The sequence below is a fragment of the Bufo gargarizans genome, chromosome 3 (assembly GCF_014858855.1).
Source record: "Bufo gargarizans isolate SCDJY-AF-19 chromosome 3, ASM1485885v1, whole genome shotgun sequence".
NCBI lineage: Eukaryota > Metazoa > Chordata > Amphibia > Anura > Bufonidae > Bufo > Bufo gargarizans.
In genome coordinates, this window is record NC_058082.1 from 4,705,933 (window position 1) to 4,727,032 (window position 21,100).

Sequence of the window (21,100 nt, forward strand, 5' to 3'; positions counted from 1 at the left end):
CAATGCTGCCGCCGCAGACCTGTCTTCCACTGATTCCATCCTGGTCTGTAGGTCCGTCATGGATGACGCCATGCTGTTGATCACGGCGTGTAGTTGGGTGAGTGAAGTCTGGATGGTCCCCATGGACACCTCGTCCTGGCTCACAGGTGGTACGTCTGCCATCAACAGGCGATACAATTCTGCTTTCCTTGCTGATGCTGGAAAGGGGATGCCCCTTCGGCGCAGCTCGGCGGACAACTTCGGGGCGGTCCAGGAACGTAAAGATGGTCCCACGCTTCGCTCCGACTGGGTGTCCCCGCTATCCCGCGACGCGGAAGAGCCTCCAGGCATAAATTGTCATTAATTGAGAGCCATTAATACCCCCCCCCTATTCCCGAGCTGTGAACTGTGACCTTCTACCCGAGTGCCCGACCCCTGGTGGGACCAGTGTCTGTAGTCGTGACAGATTTGACCAGGCGGCACCTGTGGTGTGACCCTGACTGAGATGACGACGTCCCGGTACGTGTGCCTGTGGTCGTGACAGGACTTCGTGCTGACGTGAGGACTTGTGGATGCGCAGGTGGTGTGCCTGTAGGCGTGACAGGACTTTACCCGGCCTGTGGACGTGACAAAACGTGTATCGCAAGACTGCCTGTGGTCGTGACAGGACTTTATAGCGAGTCTGTGGACGTGACAGACATTGGAACACGAACACCTGAAGTCGTGACAGGGTTTTTTTTTTTTTTTTTTTCCTTTATCGAAAGCCTGTAGTCGTGACAGGGGTGTATAGCAAGTCTGAAGACGTGACAGACTCGTATGAATGCCCGTGGTCGTGACAGGACTTATGTGAGTCTGAGGTCGTGACAGACTATTTTTTATTTTATTTTTTATGGGGTGTGGGGCACCCTTCCACTGTCGGCGTGGCGCCATGGATGTCTGACTGCTTGTGGCTGCGCTGGAAGCTGATACGTACCTTGTTGCCGTTTATTAGCCTAAGGTGCCACGGAAGGTGACACGAACTGTGAAAACATAACATGAAAATTTTATTTATTTTTTTCCATAGTATTTAGTATATTGGGCAGACTAGAAGAGCCAAATGGCTCCTATCTGCCGACACCCTCCATGTCTCTATTGAATGTGGCCTGTTCCTGAAAGAGGCGTGAACAGACGAGTGGATGCGTGTGACCCCCGTAACAAAGTGGCATGACTGTTGCCTTGGTTGCGACATCCCCCCCCCCCCCTGTGTGTACCACCGCCTTTTTTTTTTTTTTTTTTTTCCGGTGACCATTTATGCATTTGAACAACCTGCGGATGCAAACTCCTGTGAACATAAAACATTCCTGTTGAAACAGTACTATATCCCAGCATGTGAGGACCCAGACTACCAGTTATGCAGTAATCACTTGACATTCTTTGGAATGGACTATGTAAGATATGAATGAACCCAGCAATTTGTGATCCTCCAACCCCTGTAGCACAAGGCAGTTCCCTGCCTGCTGCCATGCAAGTGGCCACCAGGTGGCGCTGTGGTTCGACTCGCCGGCTGAGTGGTGCGGCCGGGGACTGCAACCTGAGGTATGCAGCCGCCCCCGCCGCCGAGGAGAGTGGAGCCGTGAGCCGCCGGTCTCTGCTAGCATCGCCGCCACGTCCAGCAACCATCCCCCCTCGCCCCCGTCTTACTTAGAAGTCGCGACGCTGCGACCGTTCACGCTGCCCAGCCTGTGAAGAAACGACCCGGAAGTGCCTCTGCCTCACTGATGACCCCAGACGTCAGACGTGCCAGTGGAGGAGCGAACGTGCAGCAGGTATCGGCTGCTGCCTTTTTAACCCTATGTGGCCCCGCCTCCCCCTGCACAAATACAGCAATGTAAACATTGCTTTACACATGTCTTTTATCCTATATTATATTGTCTTGCGGAGTTGTCATTGACTACAGATTGGGTATTATGTCGCTCAAGCGGTATTATGTTTTAACCTGCCCCATTTTCGACTGACTAATGGTGTAGCATAATATTCGATATGGAGGGCAGGACCGCTCTTGGCCAATATTGTGGGGTGACGAGCGAGTTGTTACCGGTTACCATGGTGAGACAGGAGCCCTCATACAGGGAAGTGATGTGCGATCATGTGATCGCGATCCGATTTGTGTTCCCGTTGCCCTTGTCTCGCGTGATGTTTCTTGCATCTGACTTGAAACGGTCACTTGATAGCTGACGTCAGTTGCTGCTTTCTCGCGTGATGACGCGACCGGTGAGGACTCGCGATATCTACTTCTCGTCCCCTAACCTGGCTTTGGCAGGTCATGTGATCACTGACGCCATCATTGCGCTGTCTGGCGAGACGACGCGGTCACCACTGACCTGCTTAGGTCCTGCCTAGTTCCGCCTGCTGCATAGCCATTGGCCTGGGGTCAGGTGAATTGCATTTGATTTGTAATCACCCAGGGTATATGTAGGGAGTCAGTGGGTACAGCTACATACGCCCCTTGAGAAAGCGGAGCGAAACGTGCGTCGGGGTGCGCTCTCCACCGCTCCTGGGTTTCATCCACATTGTGCTTCCACTCAGCTCTAGGTGATATGCTTCAATTTGTTTGCTGTTTTTGTGCGTATTGCTACTATTGTTGTCCCTCCATACTGTCTATGGGCTTCTATTGAGGTGCCTTATATTTGGCCCTCACGTAGGCTTATTATTGTGCAGTTATCATATGTTTAGTGGGGGGGGGAGTTTTTACATTCATTGGGGGTGGTTTATGTTTTGTTGTTTTATTTATTACTTAATAAAATGTGTCATTACTTTATATGTGTGTCCTTTGGTTTAATTGGTTTAGTTAAAACATTTTGGCACACATCTAGCTCATCCTTTGGATGATTAAAGGGCTTCTGTCACCCCACTAAACTCTTTTTTTTGGGGGGTACTTATAATCCCTATACTGCAATATATCTATACATTATGTTATTAATCATTTTTGTTCAGTAGATAATGCCAAAAAATTACTTTTATAATATGCAAATTACCTGTCTACCAAATTACCTGCCTGAGCCAATGACGTCTTCTCTTTCGGTGACGTCATCGGCGCAGGCGCACTGAGGGAGTGCTGAGGAGGCGAGCCTCCTTCTCTTAGAGCGCCTGCGCCGAATCAAGACAGGCGCGCGATTTTTTAAATGCAGACAGAGCCAGCCGGAGGAGGAGTGCGCTGCTGGCCCTGTCAATCAACAGGAGGAGGGGGCGTTTTTTTGCGGCTGCTACCAGCAAGTAGACGCCCTACTTGCTGGTAGACAGGTAATTTGCATATTATAAAAGTAATTTTTTTGCATTATCTACTGAACGAAAATGATTAATAACATAATGTATAGATATATCGCAGGATAGGGATTATAAGTACCCCCAAAAAAAAAGAGTTTAGTGGGGTGACAGAAGCCCTTTAAGTAGGTTGTATTTATTTATTAAAAGCAGCACTGTCAGCATGAGCAACCCTACTAAACCAGACATAGTGCCTGGTAGGGTTGATCATTCTGATACAAATTATATTTTTTAGGTATTATTAATGCATAGAAATAATTACTTTTATAAATATGCTAATTACTTAGTTGGAACACCGAGGGGTGTGCTGTAGCGTTATAAGCACCCCTGGTGCACTGAACACTGCACCCTGACATTTCATTGATAGAGCAAGACACCTTATCTTTCTCTGTCTTCTGCCCCTGAGTACTACCTCCAAATGTCTGCGCCTGTACTACAGCGTTGCTGCTGCTTACTGAGCATTTCATATCCATACCGCACAGGAGCCGATGACCTCATTTAACCCAGAAGCGATCCTCCTCTGTCTCTGTAGCCAGGGACGCCTCTACTTCCGCGTTCAATTATGTCATCAGCACCTGCACTGGTCAGCAAGCAGCAGCAGAGATATAGCATAAGTGCAGACTTTTGGAGGGTTAATCATGCTGACAGGGTCGCTTTAAAATCATGATCATTCTGGGCTGTGAAGTCAAGGAGCTGGTTCTATCAGTGATTAACATTTTTCTTTCCATAAGGAGGAGGTTGTCACGGACCCTCAGGTGACTGGTGTCAGGAGATCAGAGAGACTGGCTGAGCATGGAGGAATCTAACAGGCTCCTTGATTTCTTTGGATTCAGTGTAGATAGGGTTAATGACCACTTCCCTTTTCTCAGCTGTTGCTCAGTGGTCATCACTTCTACCCTTTATAGTCTGACCCCACCCTTCTGACTATGCGGTAGATAGCTTCATTTGGGTTTGGCTGAGCTGGTGTGAGGTCGTCTCTGGTGTTCCTGTTCGTTCATCTATACAGAAGTTAAGTGTCGCGTTTGTTTGTGTTTTGTATTATTCCCTGTTGTTGTATCTGGGCCTGAGACAAAGACTTCCATTCGTCCATCTGGGGAGGAATGGATTGTCTCTGGTCCTAACCTTATTCCAGGACCTTATAGGGAAATTAGTGTGGCTGGCGCAGCACTACGAAGTTGCTTTTGCGCTGTGGCATTAGAAAAATTTTGATATCTCTAACTTTTTAGTCCAACCAGACTGTCTGTTACTCTGTAATTTTTCTAGCGCTGTTCTATGGAAACAGTAGGTTTCAAGAGCACAACAAATGCTTGAAATAACTTCTTTATTAACTTTAACTTTTCTTCATAACACTGCCGCCTCCACAGCAGATAGTCCATGTACAAAACACGTGTTGAATAAAGTTTCACAAAATGGCGGTATGCATAAGATGGGGGTTCAACTGTTCAATCTGGTCATTCAACATAAAATGGTGGATATATTTCTCTCTTGAGTATCTGTACTCTCACTTTAAGTAATTTAAGCACTTTATGATCTCTCTGAGAGGTATACCTGAGGTTTAACCAATCACAGCCAGCCTCACACTGAGCCTGTGTGGGAAATCCCCTAGCTGCAATTATTCACCAGAGAGCTGAACAGACACACAGTGCCAGTCAGAGTTCAGTTTTATGGAAGCAAAGAGGCCAAAATAGTTCCACCAAATTGCATAAAAGCATTCAAACTGCTCAAAGCAATTGTATAGAGCAAACTGCAAACCAAGTAGAACAAGTAGAACTATTAGTTAGACCTCAGGTATACCTCTCAGAGAGATCATAAAGTGCTTAAATAACTTAAAGTGAGAGTACAGATGCTGAAGAGAGAAATATATCCGCCATTTTATGTTGAATGACAAGATTGAACAGTTGAACCACCATCTTATGCATACCGCCATTTTATGAATCTTTATGCAACACATGTTATGTGCATGGACTATCTGCTGTGGAGGCGGCAGTGTTATCTATGAAGAAAAGTTGAAGTTAATAAAGAAGTTATTTCAGGCATTTGGTGTGCTCTTTAAGCCTACTGTTTTGATATAATGGCGCTAGAAGAATTACAGAGTAACAGACCGTCTGGTTGGACTAAAAAGTTAGAGATATCAAAATTGTTCTAATGCCACAGCGCAAAAGCAACTTCATAGTGCTGCACCTGCCACAATTAGGGCCTAGGTATCCTGCATATGAATATTCCTACCTTGTTTAGGTGACCTGCTTCTTCCCTAGTTTTCAGGCCCAGTTTCTGTTCCCCTTCCCTCCTGTGTTCAGTGTGGAGTTTTCCCCCACACTGATGGTGACAGAGGTCCTATCAGTGACTGACAGCCTTCCCTCTATGAGGAGGAGGTCCTATCAGGTACTGACAGCCTTCCTTCTATGAGGAGGAGGTCATATCAGTGACTGACAGCCTTCACTCTATGAGGAGGAGGTCCTATCAGAGACTGACAGCCTTCCCTCTATGAGGAGGAGGTCCTATCAGTGACTGACAGCCTTCCCTCTATGAGGAGGAGGTCCTATCAGTGACTGACAGCCTTCCCTCTATGAGGAGGGGGTCATATCAGGTACTGACAGCCTTCCCTCTATGAGGAGGAGGTCCTATCAGTGACTGACAGCCTTCCCTCTATGAGGAGGAGGTCCTATCAGGTACTGACAGCCTTCCCTCTATGAGGAGGAGGTCCTATCAGTGACTGACAGCCTTCCCTCTATGAGGAGGAGGTTCTATCAGTGACTGACAGCCTTCCCTCTATGAGGAGGAGGTCCTATCAGTGACTGACAGCCTTCCCTCTATGAGGAGGAGGTCCTATCAGTGACTGACAGCCTTCCCTCTATGAGGAGGAGGTCCTATCAGGTACTGACAGCCTTCCTTCTATGAGGAGGAGGTCCTATCAGTGACTGACAGCCTTCACTCTATGAGGAGGAGGTCCTATCAGAGACTGACAGCCTTCCCTCTATGAGGAGGAGGTCCTATCAGTGACTGACAGCCTTCCCTCTATGAGGAGGAGGTCCTATCAGTGACTGACAGCCTTCCCTCTATGAGGAGGGGGTCATATCAGGTACTGACAGCCTTCCCTCTATGAGGAGGAGGTCCTATCAGTGACTGACAGCCTTCCCTCTATGAGGAGGAGGTCCTATCAGTGACTGACAGCCTTCCCTCTATGAGGAGGAGGTCCTATCAGGTACTGACAGCCTTCCCTCTATGAGGAGGAGGTCCTATCAGTGACTGACAGCCTTCCCTCTATGAGGAGGAGGTTCTATCAGTGACTGACAGCCTTCCCTCTATGAGGAGGAGGTCCTATCAGTGACTGACAGCCTTCCCTCTATGAGGAGGAGGTCCTATCAGTGACTGACAGCTTTCCCTCTATGAGGAGGAGGTCCTATCAGTGACTGACAGCCTTCCCTCTATGAGGAGTAGGTCCTATCAGTGACTGACAGCCTTCCCTCTATGAGGAGGAGGTCCTATCAGTGACTGACAGCCTTCCCTCTATGAGGAGGAGGTCCTATCAGGTACTGACAGCCTTCCCTCTATGAGGAGGAGGTCCTATCAGTGACTGACAGCCTTCCCTCTATGAGGAGGAGGTTCTATCAGTGACTGACAGCCTTCCCTCTATGAGGAGGAGGTCCTATCAGTGACTGACAGCCTTCCCTCTATGAGGAGGAGGTCCTATCAGTGACTGACAGCTTTCCCTCTATGAGGAGGAGGTCCTATCAGTGACTGACAGCCTTCCCTCTATGAGGAGTAGGTCCTATCAGTGACTGACAGCCTTCCCTCTATGAGGAGGAGGTCCTATCAGTGACTGACAGGCTTCCCTCTATGAGGAGGCGGTCCTATCAGTGACTGACAGGCTTCCCTCTATGAGGAGGCGGTCCTATCAGTGACTGACAGCCTTCCATCTATGAGGAGGCGGTCCTATCAGGTACTGACAGTCTTCCCTCTATGAGGAGAAGGTCCTATTATGGACTGACAGCCTTCCCTCTATGAGGAGGAGGTCCTATCAGGTACTGACAGCCTTCCCTCTATGAGGAGGAGGTCCTATCAGTGACTGACAGCCTTCCCTCTATGAGGAGGGGGTCCTACTAAGGACTGACAGCCTTCCCTCTATGAGGAGGAGGTTATACAAGTTATACTGAACCATCACAGAAAACTATATATGAATCTGCTCAGCTCCTCCTGCTCTATAACAACCCGCTGCAGTCCAAGCACCATGTTCTATGTGACAGGTGGAATGTAATATAAACTATGAGCAGTTTTATTATTATAGGTCTATATAAATCTCACTTACCTTTGAGATGTGGGGACAGTTGGTGTCCATGTTCATCCAGCAGGATTTGCTCCACCAGAGTGTCACCTAATAAGAAATGATACAGACGTCCTCAGTGCTGGATGTACATTATACAGGGACCGGACGAGGTCTAATGGACCTAAATGTACAGCTGTGAAATAGTGTCCACGTCCCCCATACTGTGCATGGTCATATTCTGGTGGTCATTGTGTGTCCTGGCATTGTGATAGATACTGTATGGTCGTTACTATGAGGGTGCTGTAGTATTATTATTATAGCGCCATTCATTCCATGACACTGCAGATATGAGGGGTATACATACAGATATGATGAGGGGTATACACACATAATAGATAACAATTTCAATAACCATGAACAAGACGAGTTACAGACTAGTACAGAAGGAGAGAGGACCCTGCCCGTGAGGGCCTACCATCTACAACAGGGATGCATAACCTAGGGCCTGGGGGCCACATGCAGCCCTTGATACCATTCTGTGCGGCCCCCAACCATGTGGTAACAGACATGTATGTCCATGTTATGTGGCTGCTCACATGTATCTTTCACGTATTCTGCTATTGGATCGGAGTACTAGAAGTGTAACTAGATATTAATAATATGGACTGCATGTTCAATATGCCATAAATATAGTATTTCAGTTGGTAATACCCCTTTAAGTTTTATTTTTTGGCCCTTTCGAATTGGTTCAGGCTGACAATGTGGCCCCCAACCAAAAAAGGTTGTGCACCCCTGATCTACAAGGTATGGGAGAAGGACACAGTAGGAGAGAGTGAAGTTGGTCATGGCAGTATAGAGGCAGCAGGGTCACTGGTTGTAGGCTTGTCTGACAAGGTGGTTTTCAGGTTTCTTTTGAAGATATTCGCTGTAGGTGAGAAAGGTCTGAAGTGTTGAGGTAGTGCGTTCCAGAGTACGGGGGCTGCACGGGAGAAATCTTGGAGGCGATTGTGGGAAGAGGTGATAAGAGGAGAGGAGAAAAGGAGGTCTTGTGAGGATCGGAGATTACGTGTGGGGATGTATCAGGAAAGTAGCTCAGAGATGTATGAGGGTAACAGGTTGTGGACGGCCTATTGTCTACTTGTTAGTATTTTAAAGTATTCGCTGGGCAATGGGTGGATCAGAAGGGAATGGCAAAGTAGTAATGGGAGAGAGGTGGATTAGCCGGGCAGCAGAGTTGAGAATATATTGGAGGGGTGCGAGGGTGCTAGATAGAAGGCCACAGAGGCGTGTGTTACAGTATTCTAGGTGGGAGATGATGAGGGCATGTCAATTTTTTTTTTGCAGACTCATGGTTGAGGAATGTGTGAATTTAAGAGGTATTTTTGAGTTGTTGGTGGCAGGTGATGTGCTGGTTGGTGATGGGCTTGGATGTGCGGTTTGTAGGACTTGTGAGGACTTGGTTGACAGAGGAGTGTGTGTAGCCATTGACCATGATAGGTCTGTTGGGGGGTTGAATGAGATGGGGAAACATGATAAATTCTGTTTTATCCATGTTAATTTTAGAAAGCGAGAGCAGAAAGAAGATATAGAAGATAGGCATTGTGCTATTCTTGATATTAAGGTGGTGATGTCTGGAAAAGAGAGGTAAATGTGTGTAGCATAAAAGTGATACTGAAATCCATGGGACTCCATGGCCGAAGGTGTAGATTGAGAAGAGCAGGGCTCCTAAGACAGAGCCTTGAGGGACACTAACAGAGTGGGGATGAGATGAGGAGGTGGTGTGAGAGTGGGAGACACTAAATGTCCAGTATGAGAGGTATGATGTGATCCAGGAGAGGGACAGGTCTGTGATGCCAAGAGATGAAAGAGTTTGTAAGAGAAGGAAGTGGTCGATGGCAGGGACGGTTTGGCAATGTATTGTACTGGTAAACTTCCCGGTGGGCTGGTGGAGCCCAGCTATTCTTTTAAACGCTTGAAGCCAGCGCCAATACACATACCGGCGGCTGCGCTGACTGACAAAGATCCCGGCTGCTCAGTCCCGACTGTCTGACACTTCTGGGGCTATAAGTGTGTGTGGAGGTGGGTGGTGGTTGATGACGTGTGGTGTGCGCAGTGTCAGGGATCTACCGAGTGAGTCACTGCCTGCCAGCCCTGCTGCGCTACACTGACTGGACTTACTATGGACGGGGCTCGACCCCCCGGGTGTGTGAGATCTCTCACCTCGCTGCCGCTCCACCCCTAGGCTGCCCGAGTGAGCTTGACACTTCCAAGTGTGAAGTTCCACACAAATGAGATTATGAGGCTGACTGGCGTGCGCAATGTCGGCTAAACTATTCAGACATGGCACGCGCCGGCCCTAGTGATGTGACCCTGTGCATGCTGCCTGCATGCTGCTGTGAGATGTGATCTGGACAGTAGGGTGGAAAGGCGTTCCTCTGTAATGGTGGAGAAGCAGGTTTGGGGGGGAAGAGGAATGAGTAGTTGTGTAGAGGGGCAGTGGGGACTGTGGGCTGAAGTCTGTGGCATAGTCCTCACCTGAGCTGAGGGGTGAGGGGGGAGGCACTGGGGGACGGAGACGAGAGTTACAAGGGTTAAAACGTTATTTAGGGTTGTGAGAAGATATGATGTGAAGTAGGTCTGTTTTGCAGCAGTGAGTGCGGACTTGAAGTTGAGAAGGGATTCTTCGTATATGATAAAGTATATAGAGGCATTGTGGTGGTCACTATGAGGACACTGTGATGGTCACTGTATGTGGTGGTCACTACATGAGGGGCCCTGAAGCCTCATCCGCAATTGCGGCTATAATTTATATATGTTTGTCATGTTCACATTGGGTAACTTTTGGGATATTTTTTTATATCACTTGTGACTCGTTTTGACATCAAATCCTAAGCCAGACCCAAATCAATTCAGGCCACAGGCAAGACCTAAACTTCAAACTAGGGATCAACCGATTATCGGATTTACCGATATTATCGGCCGATATTCATGATTTTCAAAGTTATCGGTATCGCCATCTAACGTTGGCAATATGCTGATAATGCGACCAGCGCGCGTGTTCTCTCAGCAGCACAGGAGAGAAGGAAGCAATGTCTCCCTCCCCCTGTGCTGCTGCTGCCACCAATGAGAGGGGAGAAGGGAAAAGGAGGCGAGAGCTGGCTGCAGAATCATATAGCCGCACCTGAGGGGTTAACTGCCACGGATCGCAGCTATCTCTCTTAGGTCAGGTGCTGCTATATGATTCTGCAGCCAGCACCCGCCTGCTGTATTTGAATTAATGGGCGAGTTATCTTCATTGGTGGCGCAGTGCGCCCCCCCCAAACCCCAGCATTAAAAACATTGGTGGCGCAGTGCGCCCCCAACCCCCACCTGTATTAGTCATTGGTGGCAGTGGCCACAGGATCCCCTCCTCCTCATTGGTGGCAGTGGCAGCTTCTGATCGGAGCCCCAGCTGTGTAATCCTGGGGCTCCGATCTGTTACCATGGCAGCCAGGATGCTACTGAGGCCCTGGCTGCCATGGTAAGCTCCCTGCTGCTGTGTGTACAGAGCACAGGGCAGCAGTGAGAGTGTGAGGTCCTATTCACCCTAATAGAGCTCTATCAGGGTGAATAGGACAAGGGTTCTAGCCCCTAAGAGCGCTAATAGTTATTAAAAAAGGTTTAAAAAAACATAAACACCAAATATTAAGTATAAATGAAAAAAGACTTTTAAAAAAAGTTAAACGTTAACAATAAACTTGTTCATTTAACAGCAGATTTATGTAGGAATTATTTTTTTTTCAAAAATCAAAATGCACAGAATATCGGTATAAATTATCGGCTATCGGCCTGAAAGTTCACAGGTTATTGGTATCGGCTCTAAAAAATCACTATCGGTCGATCCCTACTTCAAACCTCAGACTAGACTCCAAAATCGGTTCAGATCCCTAATAAATCCAGAGGGAGATCTGTATTACTGTGGACAATGTAAGTCATGAAGACCTCTATTTCATGGGTGACACGTCTCATACACGATGTTACCTTTATGACAGAGTTCCTCCAGTACAGCGTCCAGGCCGGGGGAACCATGATCCTTCCGTAATACATACAGACTGACCCACAGTCCTATCACAGCTTCTCTTCCTCTGAGACATATATCCTGTAGTAAAGTCCGCGCCAATCTTCTTCTGTCATGTTCTAGACTCCGGTATTTCTAGAACCCAAGAAAGATGAGACATAAGGTGTGTTATACACAGATACATAACACAAAGGGTTAAAACACTGCAGATACTACATGTCTGTCTTCTCTGTGATGTGTTGTCCAGAGAAAGAGAAATCTATGGAACAGATGCAGAGAAAATCCTTCCTGAATCCACAAGTAACAATCGGATTATTTCCAGGATGTAGTGACCCCTAATGTACGTGTGCGGGGGAGGGGATAAATCCCCCACAATACTGGATTATACACTTCTGGGGGTTCTCCATCAGATATGAGCTGCTGTCTGTTATTAAACTGGAAGTTGTCCAACATCTTACTCCGACATATGAAGCACAATTGTCATTCAGCCTCTTGTAGACAGCAGGATGGTGACAGGAGTGTTGCGCAGGGGATGTGGATCTGCTGTGTCACTTGAACAGATTTGGTTTGGGGTAACTCCTAATAGAGTTATCTAAGCAGCCCCCCTGGTCCAGTGATGGATCCAGGGGGGGCAACGGGGCAATTGCCCCTCCCGAGCTGGCGGCGGCGGGGCACAGGGAGATGAACGCTTCCATTGTGGAAGCGCTCATCTCCATAGTCATCTGTATCGCCGTCCTCAGGACAGGGATACAGACAGCTGTGCTGAGGCAGGGAAGGGAGAGGCGTGTCCCTTTCCTTTCTTCTGATAGGCTGCCGGCCTCGTGCCTGCAGCCTATCAGAGGCCGGCGCAGGCGGCGCAATGACGTCATCGCGCCGCTGCCTGAGCCGTACAGAGCAGGACACAGGCCGGAAGAGGTCTGCATCGCATCGCTGACAGGGAGGTAAGTATGTGTTGTTGTTTTTTTTTTTTTTTTTTTTATATATACAATACTTTTACTGGCACGGAGGGGGGGGGCTGTCATTACTGGCACAGGGGGGCTGTCATTACTGGCACAGAGGGGGGGCTGTCATTACTGGCACAGGGGGGCTGTCATTACTGGCACAGAGGGGGGGGCTGTCATTACTGGCACAGGGGGTGCTGTCATTACTGGCACAGGGGGGGCTGTCATTACTGGCACAGGGGGGGCTGTCATTACTGGCACAGGGGGGCTGTCATTACTGGCACAGGGGGGCTGTCATTACTGGCACAGGAGTGGCTGTCATTACTGGCACAGGGGGGCTGTCATTACTGGCACAGGGGGGGCTGTCATTACTGGCACAGGGGGGGCTGTCATTACTGGCACGGGGGGGCTGTCATTACTGGCACAGGGGGGGCTGTCATTACTGGCACAGGAGTGGCTGTCATTACTGGCACAGGGGGGCTGTCATTACTGGCACAGGGGGGGCTGTCATTACTGGCACGGGGGGGCTGTCATTACTGGCACGGGGGGGCTGTTAATACTGGCACATGATTGGGGGCACTATAGGGGCATCTACTGAGGCCACAAAGAAGGGGTATTTTATATGGGGCGCGCTGTACAGTACAATTTTATACTGGGACACATTATGGTGGCTACTATGGGTAAGGGGGGAGGAGTACTATGGGGTCATCTACGGGGGGCACTAAGAAGGGGTATTTTATACTTGCAAATTATGGGGGACACTGAGGGCATCTACTGGGGCATTTTATACTGGTACATTATGGGGGGCACTAGGAGGAAGGGGGGAGAGGAGCACTATGGGGGCATTTACTGGAGGCACTATATAGGGGTATTTTATACTGGCACATTATGGGGACATTAGCTCACCTGGGGGCATTACAAGGGGGTATTTTTTGCACTGTCACATTATAAGGAGAATTATTTCTACTGGGGGGGGGCATTATGGTGGGCTTTATTACTCCCCCATGGTATGACCCCCTAGTAGCAGCACCAGCCTCTCCCTGCTCTGCTATCCCTCTGCCCCTTCTCCAAATCCTTATTATGAAATCTTTATCCTTAGGATAAAACACAACATCAGCTCCGCCGAGCCCCCGGCCAAGTGTGGAAGTGGCGTCCGAGACCCCCAAGGGCCAAGTCAAGTAACTGTAAGTTTTCATGTGAAATATCTTTGTTATACACATATAGCCTACACTGTGCCCCACAATATACAGTATACCGCTACACTGTGCCACACAATATACAGTATACCGCTACACTGTGCCCCACAATATACAGTATACCTCTACACTGTGCCCCACAATATACAGTATACCGCTACACTGTGCCCCACAATATACAGTATACCTCTATACTGTGCCACACAATATACAGTATACCTCTATACTGTGCCACACAATATACAGTATACCGCTACACTGTGCCCCACAATATACAGTATACCTCTACACTGTGCCCCACAATATACAGTATACCTCTACACTGTGCCCCACAATATACAGTATACCTCTACACTGTGCCCCACAATATACAGTATACCTCTACACTGTGCCCCACAATATACAGTATACCTCTACACTGTGCCCCACAATATACAGTATACCGCTACACTGTGCCACACAATATACAGTATACCGCTACACTGTGCCACACAATATACAGTATACCTCTACACTGTGCCACACAATATACAGTATACCTCTACACTGTGCCCCACAATATACAGTATACCTCTATACTGTGCCCCACAATATACAGTATACCTCTATACTGTGCCCCACAATATACAGTATACCTCTACACTGTGCCACACAATATACAGTATACCTCTACACTGTGCCCCACAATATACAGTATACCGCTACACTGTGCCCCACAATATACAGTATACCGCTACACTGTGCCACACAATATAAAGTATACCGCTACACTGTGCCACACAATATACAGTATATCGCTACACTGTGCCCCACAATATACAGTATACCTCTACACTGTGCCCCACAATATACAGTATACCTCTACACTGTGCCCCACAATATACAGTATACCTCTACACTGTGCCCCACATTATACAGTATACCTCTACACTGTGCCACACAATATACAGTATACCTCTACACTGTGCCACACAATATACAGTATACCTCTACACTGTGCACACAATATACAGTATACCTCTACACTGTGCCACACAATATACAGTATACCTCTACACTGTGCCACACAAATAGTTAAGGCTTCATGCAGCCTGGAATTGTGGGTGGAGCGACCTCCCCTACTTAAACCCCCTAGTCCGAGCAGGAGGGCGCCCGTTTTCTTTGCCTAGCATCACCTACGCCTGACGTCACTTCCGGTCGCTTCTTCAGACGTGTCTTCAGTCCTCATCTCGGTTCGCATCGCCTCCCGCCGCATCGCCTCCCGCGAGTTTTACCGCTCTGCGGCCGGGCAGACGCGCCTGCCACGGGCACCTCGTGTTCCCCCGGTTCACAGCCCGGCCGGAAGCTCCACGCTGGCTCCCGGCCTCACGACTGCTACCGGAGCATGCACCACCCAGACGCCTCCCCCCTCCAGCTTCCGGGCCCTCCGGCGGACGCGCCGCAAGTTGGTGCGGCGCGGCTCGGGAGAGAGGGGGGCAGGCGGGGACGGCGCTGCAGGTATGAATGATGGGGCGGTGGTCCTAGGCGCTCTCCGGCGGCACCTTGCAGATGCCAGCAAACAAACTAAGTGCCTCGAGTGCAACACAATTCCAAGGCATTGGTTGGCCAGTTCTGGGTGCTGTCTGCAAGACAAGGTCAGCACCGTGACGTTCATGCCGTCCTCCTGCCTATGTTGCTCAGTGCGGGGGTCCGAGCGGCAGGACCAGCAGCACAGCCGCCCTGTCTGCAGGGGGCTCCGCTTCTCCGTGCGGGCAAGTCGCCGGCTGGCTGCCTGGCTGTTGGCCTGCTGCCTCTTTTAACCCCCGCACTGCTGTAATAAAAAAAAAAAAAAAAAAAGGAAAATTGCGCATTAATACCAGGTGCAGGCCCCGGTCAGCCCAGGCTCCTAGGCCAAATCACGCTGTTACGTTGTCATATACTCATCCCCTGGGGGGCTGTGGTATTCCGTGAAGTCAGGGGTCAGGTTCCTGAACCTCTCAGGCGTTACAGCTGCCCTCAATCGCCCAGGGTCCCGTCTTCACTGAATCGCTCAGGTTACGTCATTCCTGATACCGCTCAGGTGTCATTTGTTCCCCGATCCGCTCAGATGTTAGGTCATCCCTGTAACCACCTGGTGTCATATGTTCCCTGAATCGCTCAGGTGTAATGTCTTCCCTAAAATCACGCAGGGTAATGTCTTCCCTGAATTGCTCAAGTATAAGGTCTTCCCTGATTCGCTCAGGTGTAATGTCTTCCCTGATTCGCTCAGGTGTAATGTCTTCCCTGATTCGCTCAGGTGTAATGTCTTCCCTGATTCGCTCAGGTGTAATGTCTTCCCTGAATCATTCTAGTGTAATGTCTTCCCTGTTTCGCTCAGGTGTAATGTCTTCCCTGTTTCGCTCAGGTGTAATGTCTTCCCTGAATCGGTCTAGTGTAATGTCTTCCCTGAATCGGTCAGGTGTAATGTCTTCCCTGAATCGCTCGGGTGTAATGTCTTCCCTGACTCGCTCGGGTGTAATGTCTTCCCTGACTCGCTCGGGTGTAATGTCTTCCCTGAATCGCTCAGGTGTAATGTCTTCCCTGAATCGCTCAGGTGTAATGTCTTCCCTGAATCGGTCTAGTGTAATGTCTTCCCTGAATCGCTCAGGTGTAATGTCTTCCCTGAATCGCTCAGGTGTAATGTCTTCCCGAATCACTCAAGTGTTATGTCTCCCCTGAATCACTCAGGTATTATGTCTTCCCGGATCCCTGAATCGCTCAGGTGTCATGTTTTCCTCAGATCGCAGGGGTCATGTTCCCGGAATCACAGGTGTCATGTCTTCCCTGAATCATTCAGGTTTTGTCTTCCCTGATTCGCTCAGGCGTCGTGTTTTTCTCCAAATTGCAGGTGTCATTTTACCCAAGAACCGCATGTGTCATGTCTTCCCTGAATCACTCAGGGTTATGTTTTCTCCAATTCAGGTGTCATGTTCCCAAAATCGCATGTGTCATTTCTTCCCTAAGTGACTCAGGGGTCAGGTCCCTGAATCGCTCTGGTGTTATGCCTCCCTTAGTCACTTAGGGGTAAGGTTCCCTGAATCGCTCAGGTGTGGTGTGTTCCCTGAATCGCTCAGGTGTGGTGTGTTCCCTGAATCGCTCAGGTGTAGTGTGTTCCCTGAATCACTCGGGGATGGTGTGCTCCCTGATTCGCTCAGGTTTCATGTATCCCCTGAATCGCTCAGGTATCATGTATTTCCCTGAAATCACTCAGGTGCCATGTTCTCCCTGATTCGGGTTTTGTTTTCCTTCCTCTTCCAGGTCGGTTGTTCCCAGGTTGCATATTTTCCTGAACAGTCTGGTTATGTATTCCCCTGATTCACGCAGGTCAGGTTGGCCTGATTCGCTCAGGCTTCTGTTTTTCCCGGCTCTCCCAGGGAGTAGGTAGTGGCCAGGTCCAACCAGATTCAAGGTACTGCCCGACCCTCCCAGATGTCCGTCATCTTCATGAAGGTGCATATAATTGCCTGCGTTGCTTAGGATTCCATGTCGCCTGAACCGCTCAGGAGTCAGTGCATCGCCCGAATTACGCAGGTTCCATGCATCAGCCTGTAACGCTCAGGGATTTGTTCAGCAACGTCCGGCTGGTTCCTGGTTACCCGATTCGTGTCCTGTGTGTCTGGATTTTGTTTCCGCAGGTTTGTTGCATGCGGCGCGACTTCGGGCTCTGATGCTGGCTGTCCAGGGTCACCCAGCAGTTGGCCATGACGCCCAGGCTGCATCCCGGTTCTCCATCGCCTCTTTCCAGTGCCACCAGATCGCACCTCTCTCCGGGTCTCGTACCGACGCAAGCTTATTTTTCTTGTAAGCAGGGCCTCAGGCCACCGGAATGTCGATCCATCCTCAGTTATATCGCAGGGCTCCTCCATGCCCGGTCACTCCACGGTGCCGGGTTTCAGGTAAGTTCCAGCCGAGTGGCGGCGTAACGCTTCTCCGCAGCTCAGAGCCTCCCTTCATTTATCACGAGCCACCATTCCTAGGTCTTCAGTATCGCCGGAGAGTTGGCAGCGCTGTCCGTTGATTCGGTTAGGTTGCGATCCTTTCTATACCATGTTCATTTCTGTTTCCTTCTGATTCTCAGGTTCATGTATTTCCCGGATTAGCTCAAAATGCACGTTTTTTGCCCATTTACCCAGGTCTAATTCCCGGAGTCGCGCGGGTTTTACGTGTTTCCTGGATCGCTCGGGTCCATGCATTCCCTGGGTCGCTCGGGTTCATGTATTTACCTGAGTTCCTCGGGTTTATGTTTCCAGAATCGCCCGGGTTCATGTTTCTGGGTCGCTTCGGGTTATGTGTGTGCCCAAGTCACTCAGGTTTTACATTTCCCTGAATCGCTCAGGTCAGGTATTTCCTGAATCAATCAGGTTTAGGTATTTCCCTGAATCGCTCAGGTTTTGTATTTTCCTGTCTTTCAGGTTGCCGGTATCTCCAGGTGGTATGTTTTCCTGATTCATCCAGGTTACGTATTTTCCGGAATCACTCAGGTTTTGTTTCCTGTCTTCAGGTTGGCGGTATTTCCAGGTTGTGTGTTTTTCTTGATTCATTCAGGTTACATATTCCCTGAATGTCTCAGGTCTTTTTCCCACAGGTGGTTCGCATTTGCCTGAATCGCTCAGGTCTTTTCTCCCACAGGTTGTACGCAGTTGCCTGAATCGCTCAGGATCCGAGATATTTGCCTGGAACACTCAGGGTTTCAGCAGCATCCAGTGGCTTTCATAGCCCATTGCCACACGCACCGCCACCTGTCATTCAATACCATCAAGCTGTATTGGCCGGCATTCAACACCATTGGATGCTCGGCGACCCCTCTGCCAAATCCATTTTCGTATCAGGCCATCAAAGCCACCCTCAGGGTTAGCGCGGCAGTCCAGGTGCGTAGACAACCAGTGTCAGGCGAGCTTCCGCAGATTGGCAGGTAGCCCTAGACGGTCTCCCCTTGGGCAATCAGCAAGCATCATCACCAAAGCAGCCATGTACCTAGGGTTCTATGGGCTCTTAGACCCGGGGAGTTCACCTGCGGCACGGTCAACCGAGCGACCCTGCTCAGGCGACATCTCGCCTGGCATTCGGTCCACTTCATACGGTCCATCCCAGCCACCGAGTCCAATCAGGCTGGTCCTCCCACCGAGGTAGAGTTCTTCCCTACGGCCAACTGTTGGTGTCCCGTCAAGGCGCTCCAAAAGCTTCTGGCCTCACTCCAGTCTCCTGCGTTAGACGACCCATTGCTCCCAATTAACGGTAGGCCCCCCTTCTTCGGCCCAGTTTGTCTCCAATGTCCGCACCCTGACGGCAGGGTTGGGGTTCAACCCTAGCACAGTATCCGGGCACTCCTCTCGCGTAGGGGACGCTTCCGCGGCATCCAGTCATCAGGTACCGGCACACGTCACCCGCAAGGGGGGTCGTTAGCGGTTGTCCTGCTACGCAAGGTACATTCACAATCCGCGAGTTGAGATTGTCAGAGCCTTTCGTTCTTTGGGCTTTATGGGTTCCATGATGCTCCAATAAATACATTGCACCCTACTCCAGGCCGGTTCTCTTTGCCCACTTATCTAGGCCTTACCTCGTCGCTGGCACCGGGCACACTCCAGTCAGTTGGTTCAGGGCAGTACATAGGCATGCCTACTCGGTTCCTCGATTAGCTCCTACCACAAATAGTTAAGGCTGCGTGCAGCCTGGAATTGTGGGTGGAGCGACCTCCCCTATTTAAACCCCCTAGTCCAAGCAGGAGGGCGCCCGTTTTCTTTGCCCCTCCCTCCCATCCCCTTTTTCATTCACTCCTCCTGGGTGGCCCACTTATCTAGGCCTTACCTCGTCGCTGGCACCGGGCACACTACAGCCAGTTGGTTCAGGGCAGTACATAGGCATGCCTACTCTGTTCCTCGATTAGCTCCTACCACAATATACAGTATACCTCTACACTGTGCCCCACAATATACAGTATACCGCTACACTGTGCACACAATATACAGTATACCTCTACACTGTGCCACACAATATACAGTATACCTCTACACTGTGCCACACAATATACAGTATACCGCTACACTGTGCCCCACAATATACAGTATACCTCTACACTGTGCACACAATATACAGTATACCTCTACACTGTGTCACACAATATACAGTATACCTCTACACTGTGTCACACAATATACAGTATACCTCTACACTGCACACAATATACAGTATACCTCTACACTGTGCACACAATATACAGTATACCTCTACACTGTGCCACACAATATACAGTATACCTCTACACTCTGCCCCACAATATACAGTATACCTCTACACTGTGCCACACAATATACAGTATACCGCTACACTGTGCCCCACAATATACAGTATACCTCTACACTGTGCCCCACAATATACAGTATACCTCTACACTGTGCCCCACAATATACAGTATACCTCTACACTGTGCCCCACAATATACAGTATACCTCTACACTGTGCCCCACAATATACAGTATACCTCTACACTGTACCCCACAATATACAGTATACCTCTACACTGTGTCACACAATATACAGTATACCTCTACACTGTGCCCCGCAATATACAGTATACCTCTAAACTGTGCCCCACAATATACAGTATACCTCTACACTGTGCCCCACAATATACAGTATACCTCTACACTGTGTAGTCTGTTCTATAAGCACCATTGTTTTGTGGCGGCAGACAGAAAATAATCTGAAAGTGCCCCTCCCGAGACCAGGCTCTGGATCCGCCACTGCCCTGGTCTTCACCCTTTAACCCCTATACAGGGGAACCACCAGGCCGTTACCTCCTGGAGTAGTCTCTGTTCAAGTGATTGCTGACACACAGGGGTCAAGAGATGCAGAGGCAGAGCACCGAGCGATCAGGCAAGACTGTAGTCGGGGAAGGCCAAGGTCAGGGCAGGCAGAGTTCATGTAATCCATTAAACAGTACGAGGTCAGGGCAGGCAGAGTTCATGTAATCCATTAAACAGTACGAGGTCAGGACAAGCAGCTCATGGTCAGAATGAATATCAGGTGGAGGTCAGGTCAGGTAGTCAAGGGTCAAATCTGGAAAAACAGGCAGTAGTCAGTACACAGGTAAATAGACAGAGTATATTGCATCTTTTCAGGAATCTAGTCACTAGAAACCATTGTTCAGAGGCTCTCTCCTGTGGGAAGGCTTCTTAAATACCCTAGGGAGGTCTGCCATAAGTTGGAGTAGATGATATGTGTGCATGGTGCATGTGCCCCTTCAGGTATGGAGAAGCATGGCCATAGATATTCAGGCTGCAGCCTGGATGGAGTAAAGAGACTATAGTAAAGAGACCATATCTCCAGAAGGATATCGATACTTTGG

At 49.3% G+C, this 21,100-nt stretch overlaps 1 protein-coding gene across 1 annotated transcript in view; it reads right to left on the reverse strand.

Annotated features, from left to right (window-relative positions):
* The window catches only part of LOC122930268 (NACHT, LRR and PYD domains-containing protein 12-like), a 797,118-nt gene that overhangs the window by 720,428 nt on the left and 55,590 nt on the right, over positions 1-21,100 (reverse strand). The window contains exons 4-5 of the mRNA XM_044283506.1: positions 11,564-11,735; positions 7,586-7,651 (exon numbers count right to left, since the gene is read on the reverse strand). Of these exons, the coding sequence (XP_044139441.1) occupies positions 7,586-7,651; positions 11,564-11,735 (238 nt within the window). The remainder of the gene's footprint in view (positions 1-7,585; positions 7,652-11,563; positions 11,736-21,100) is intronic.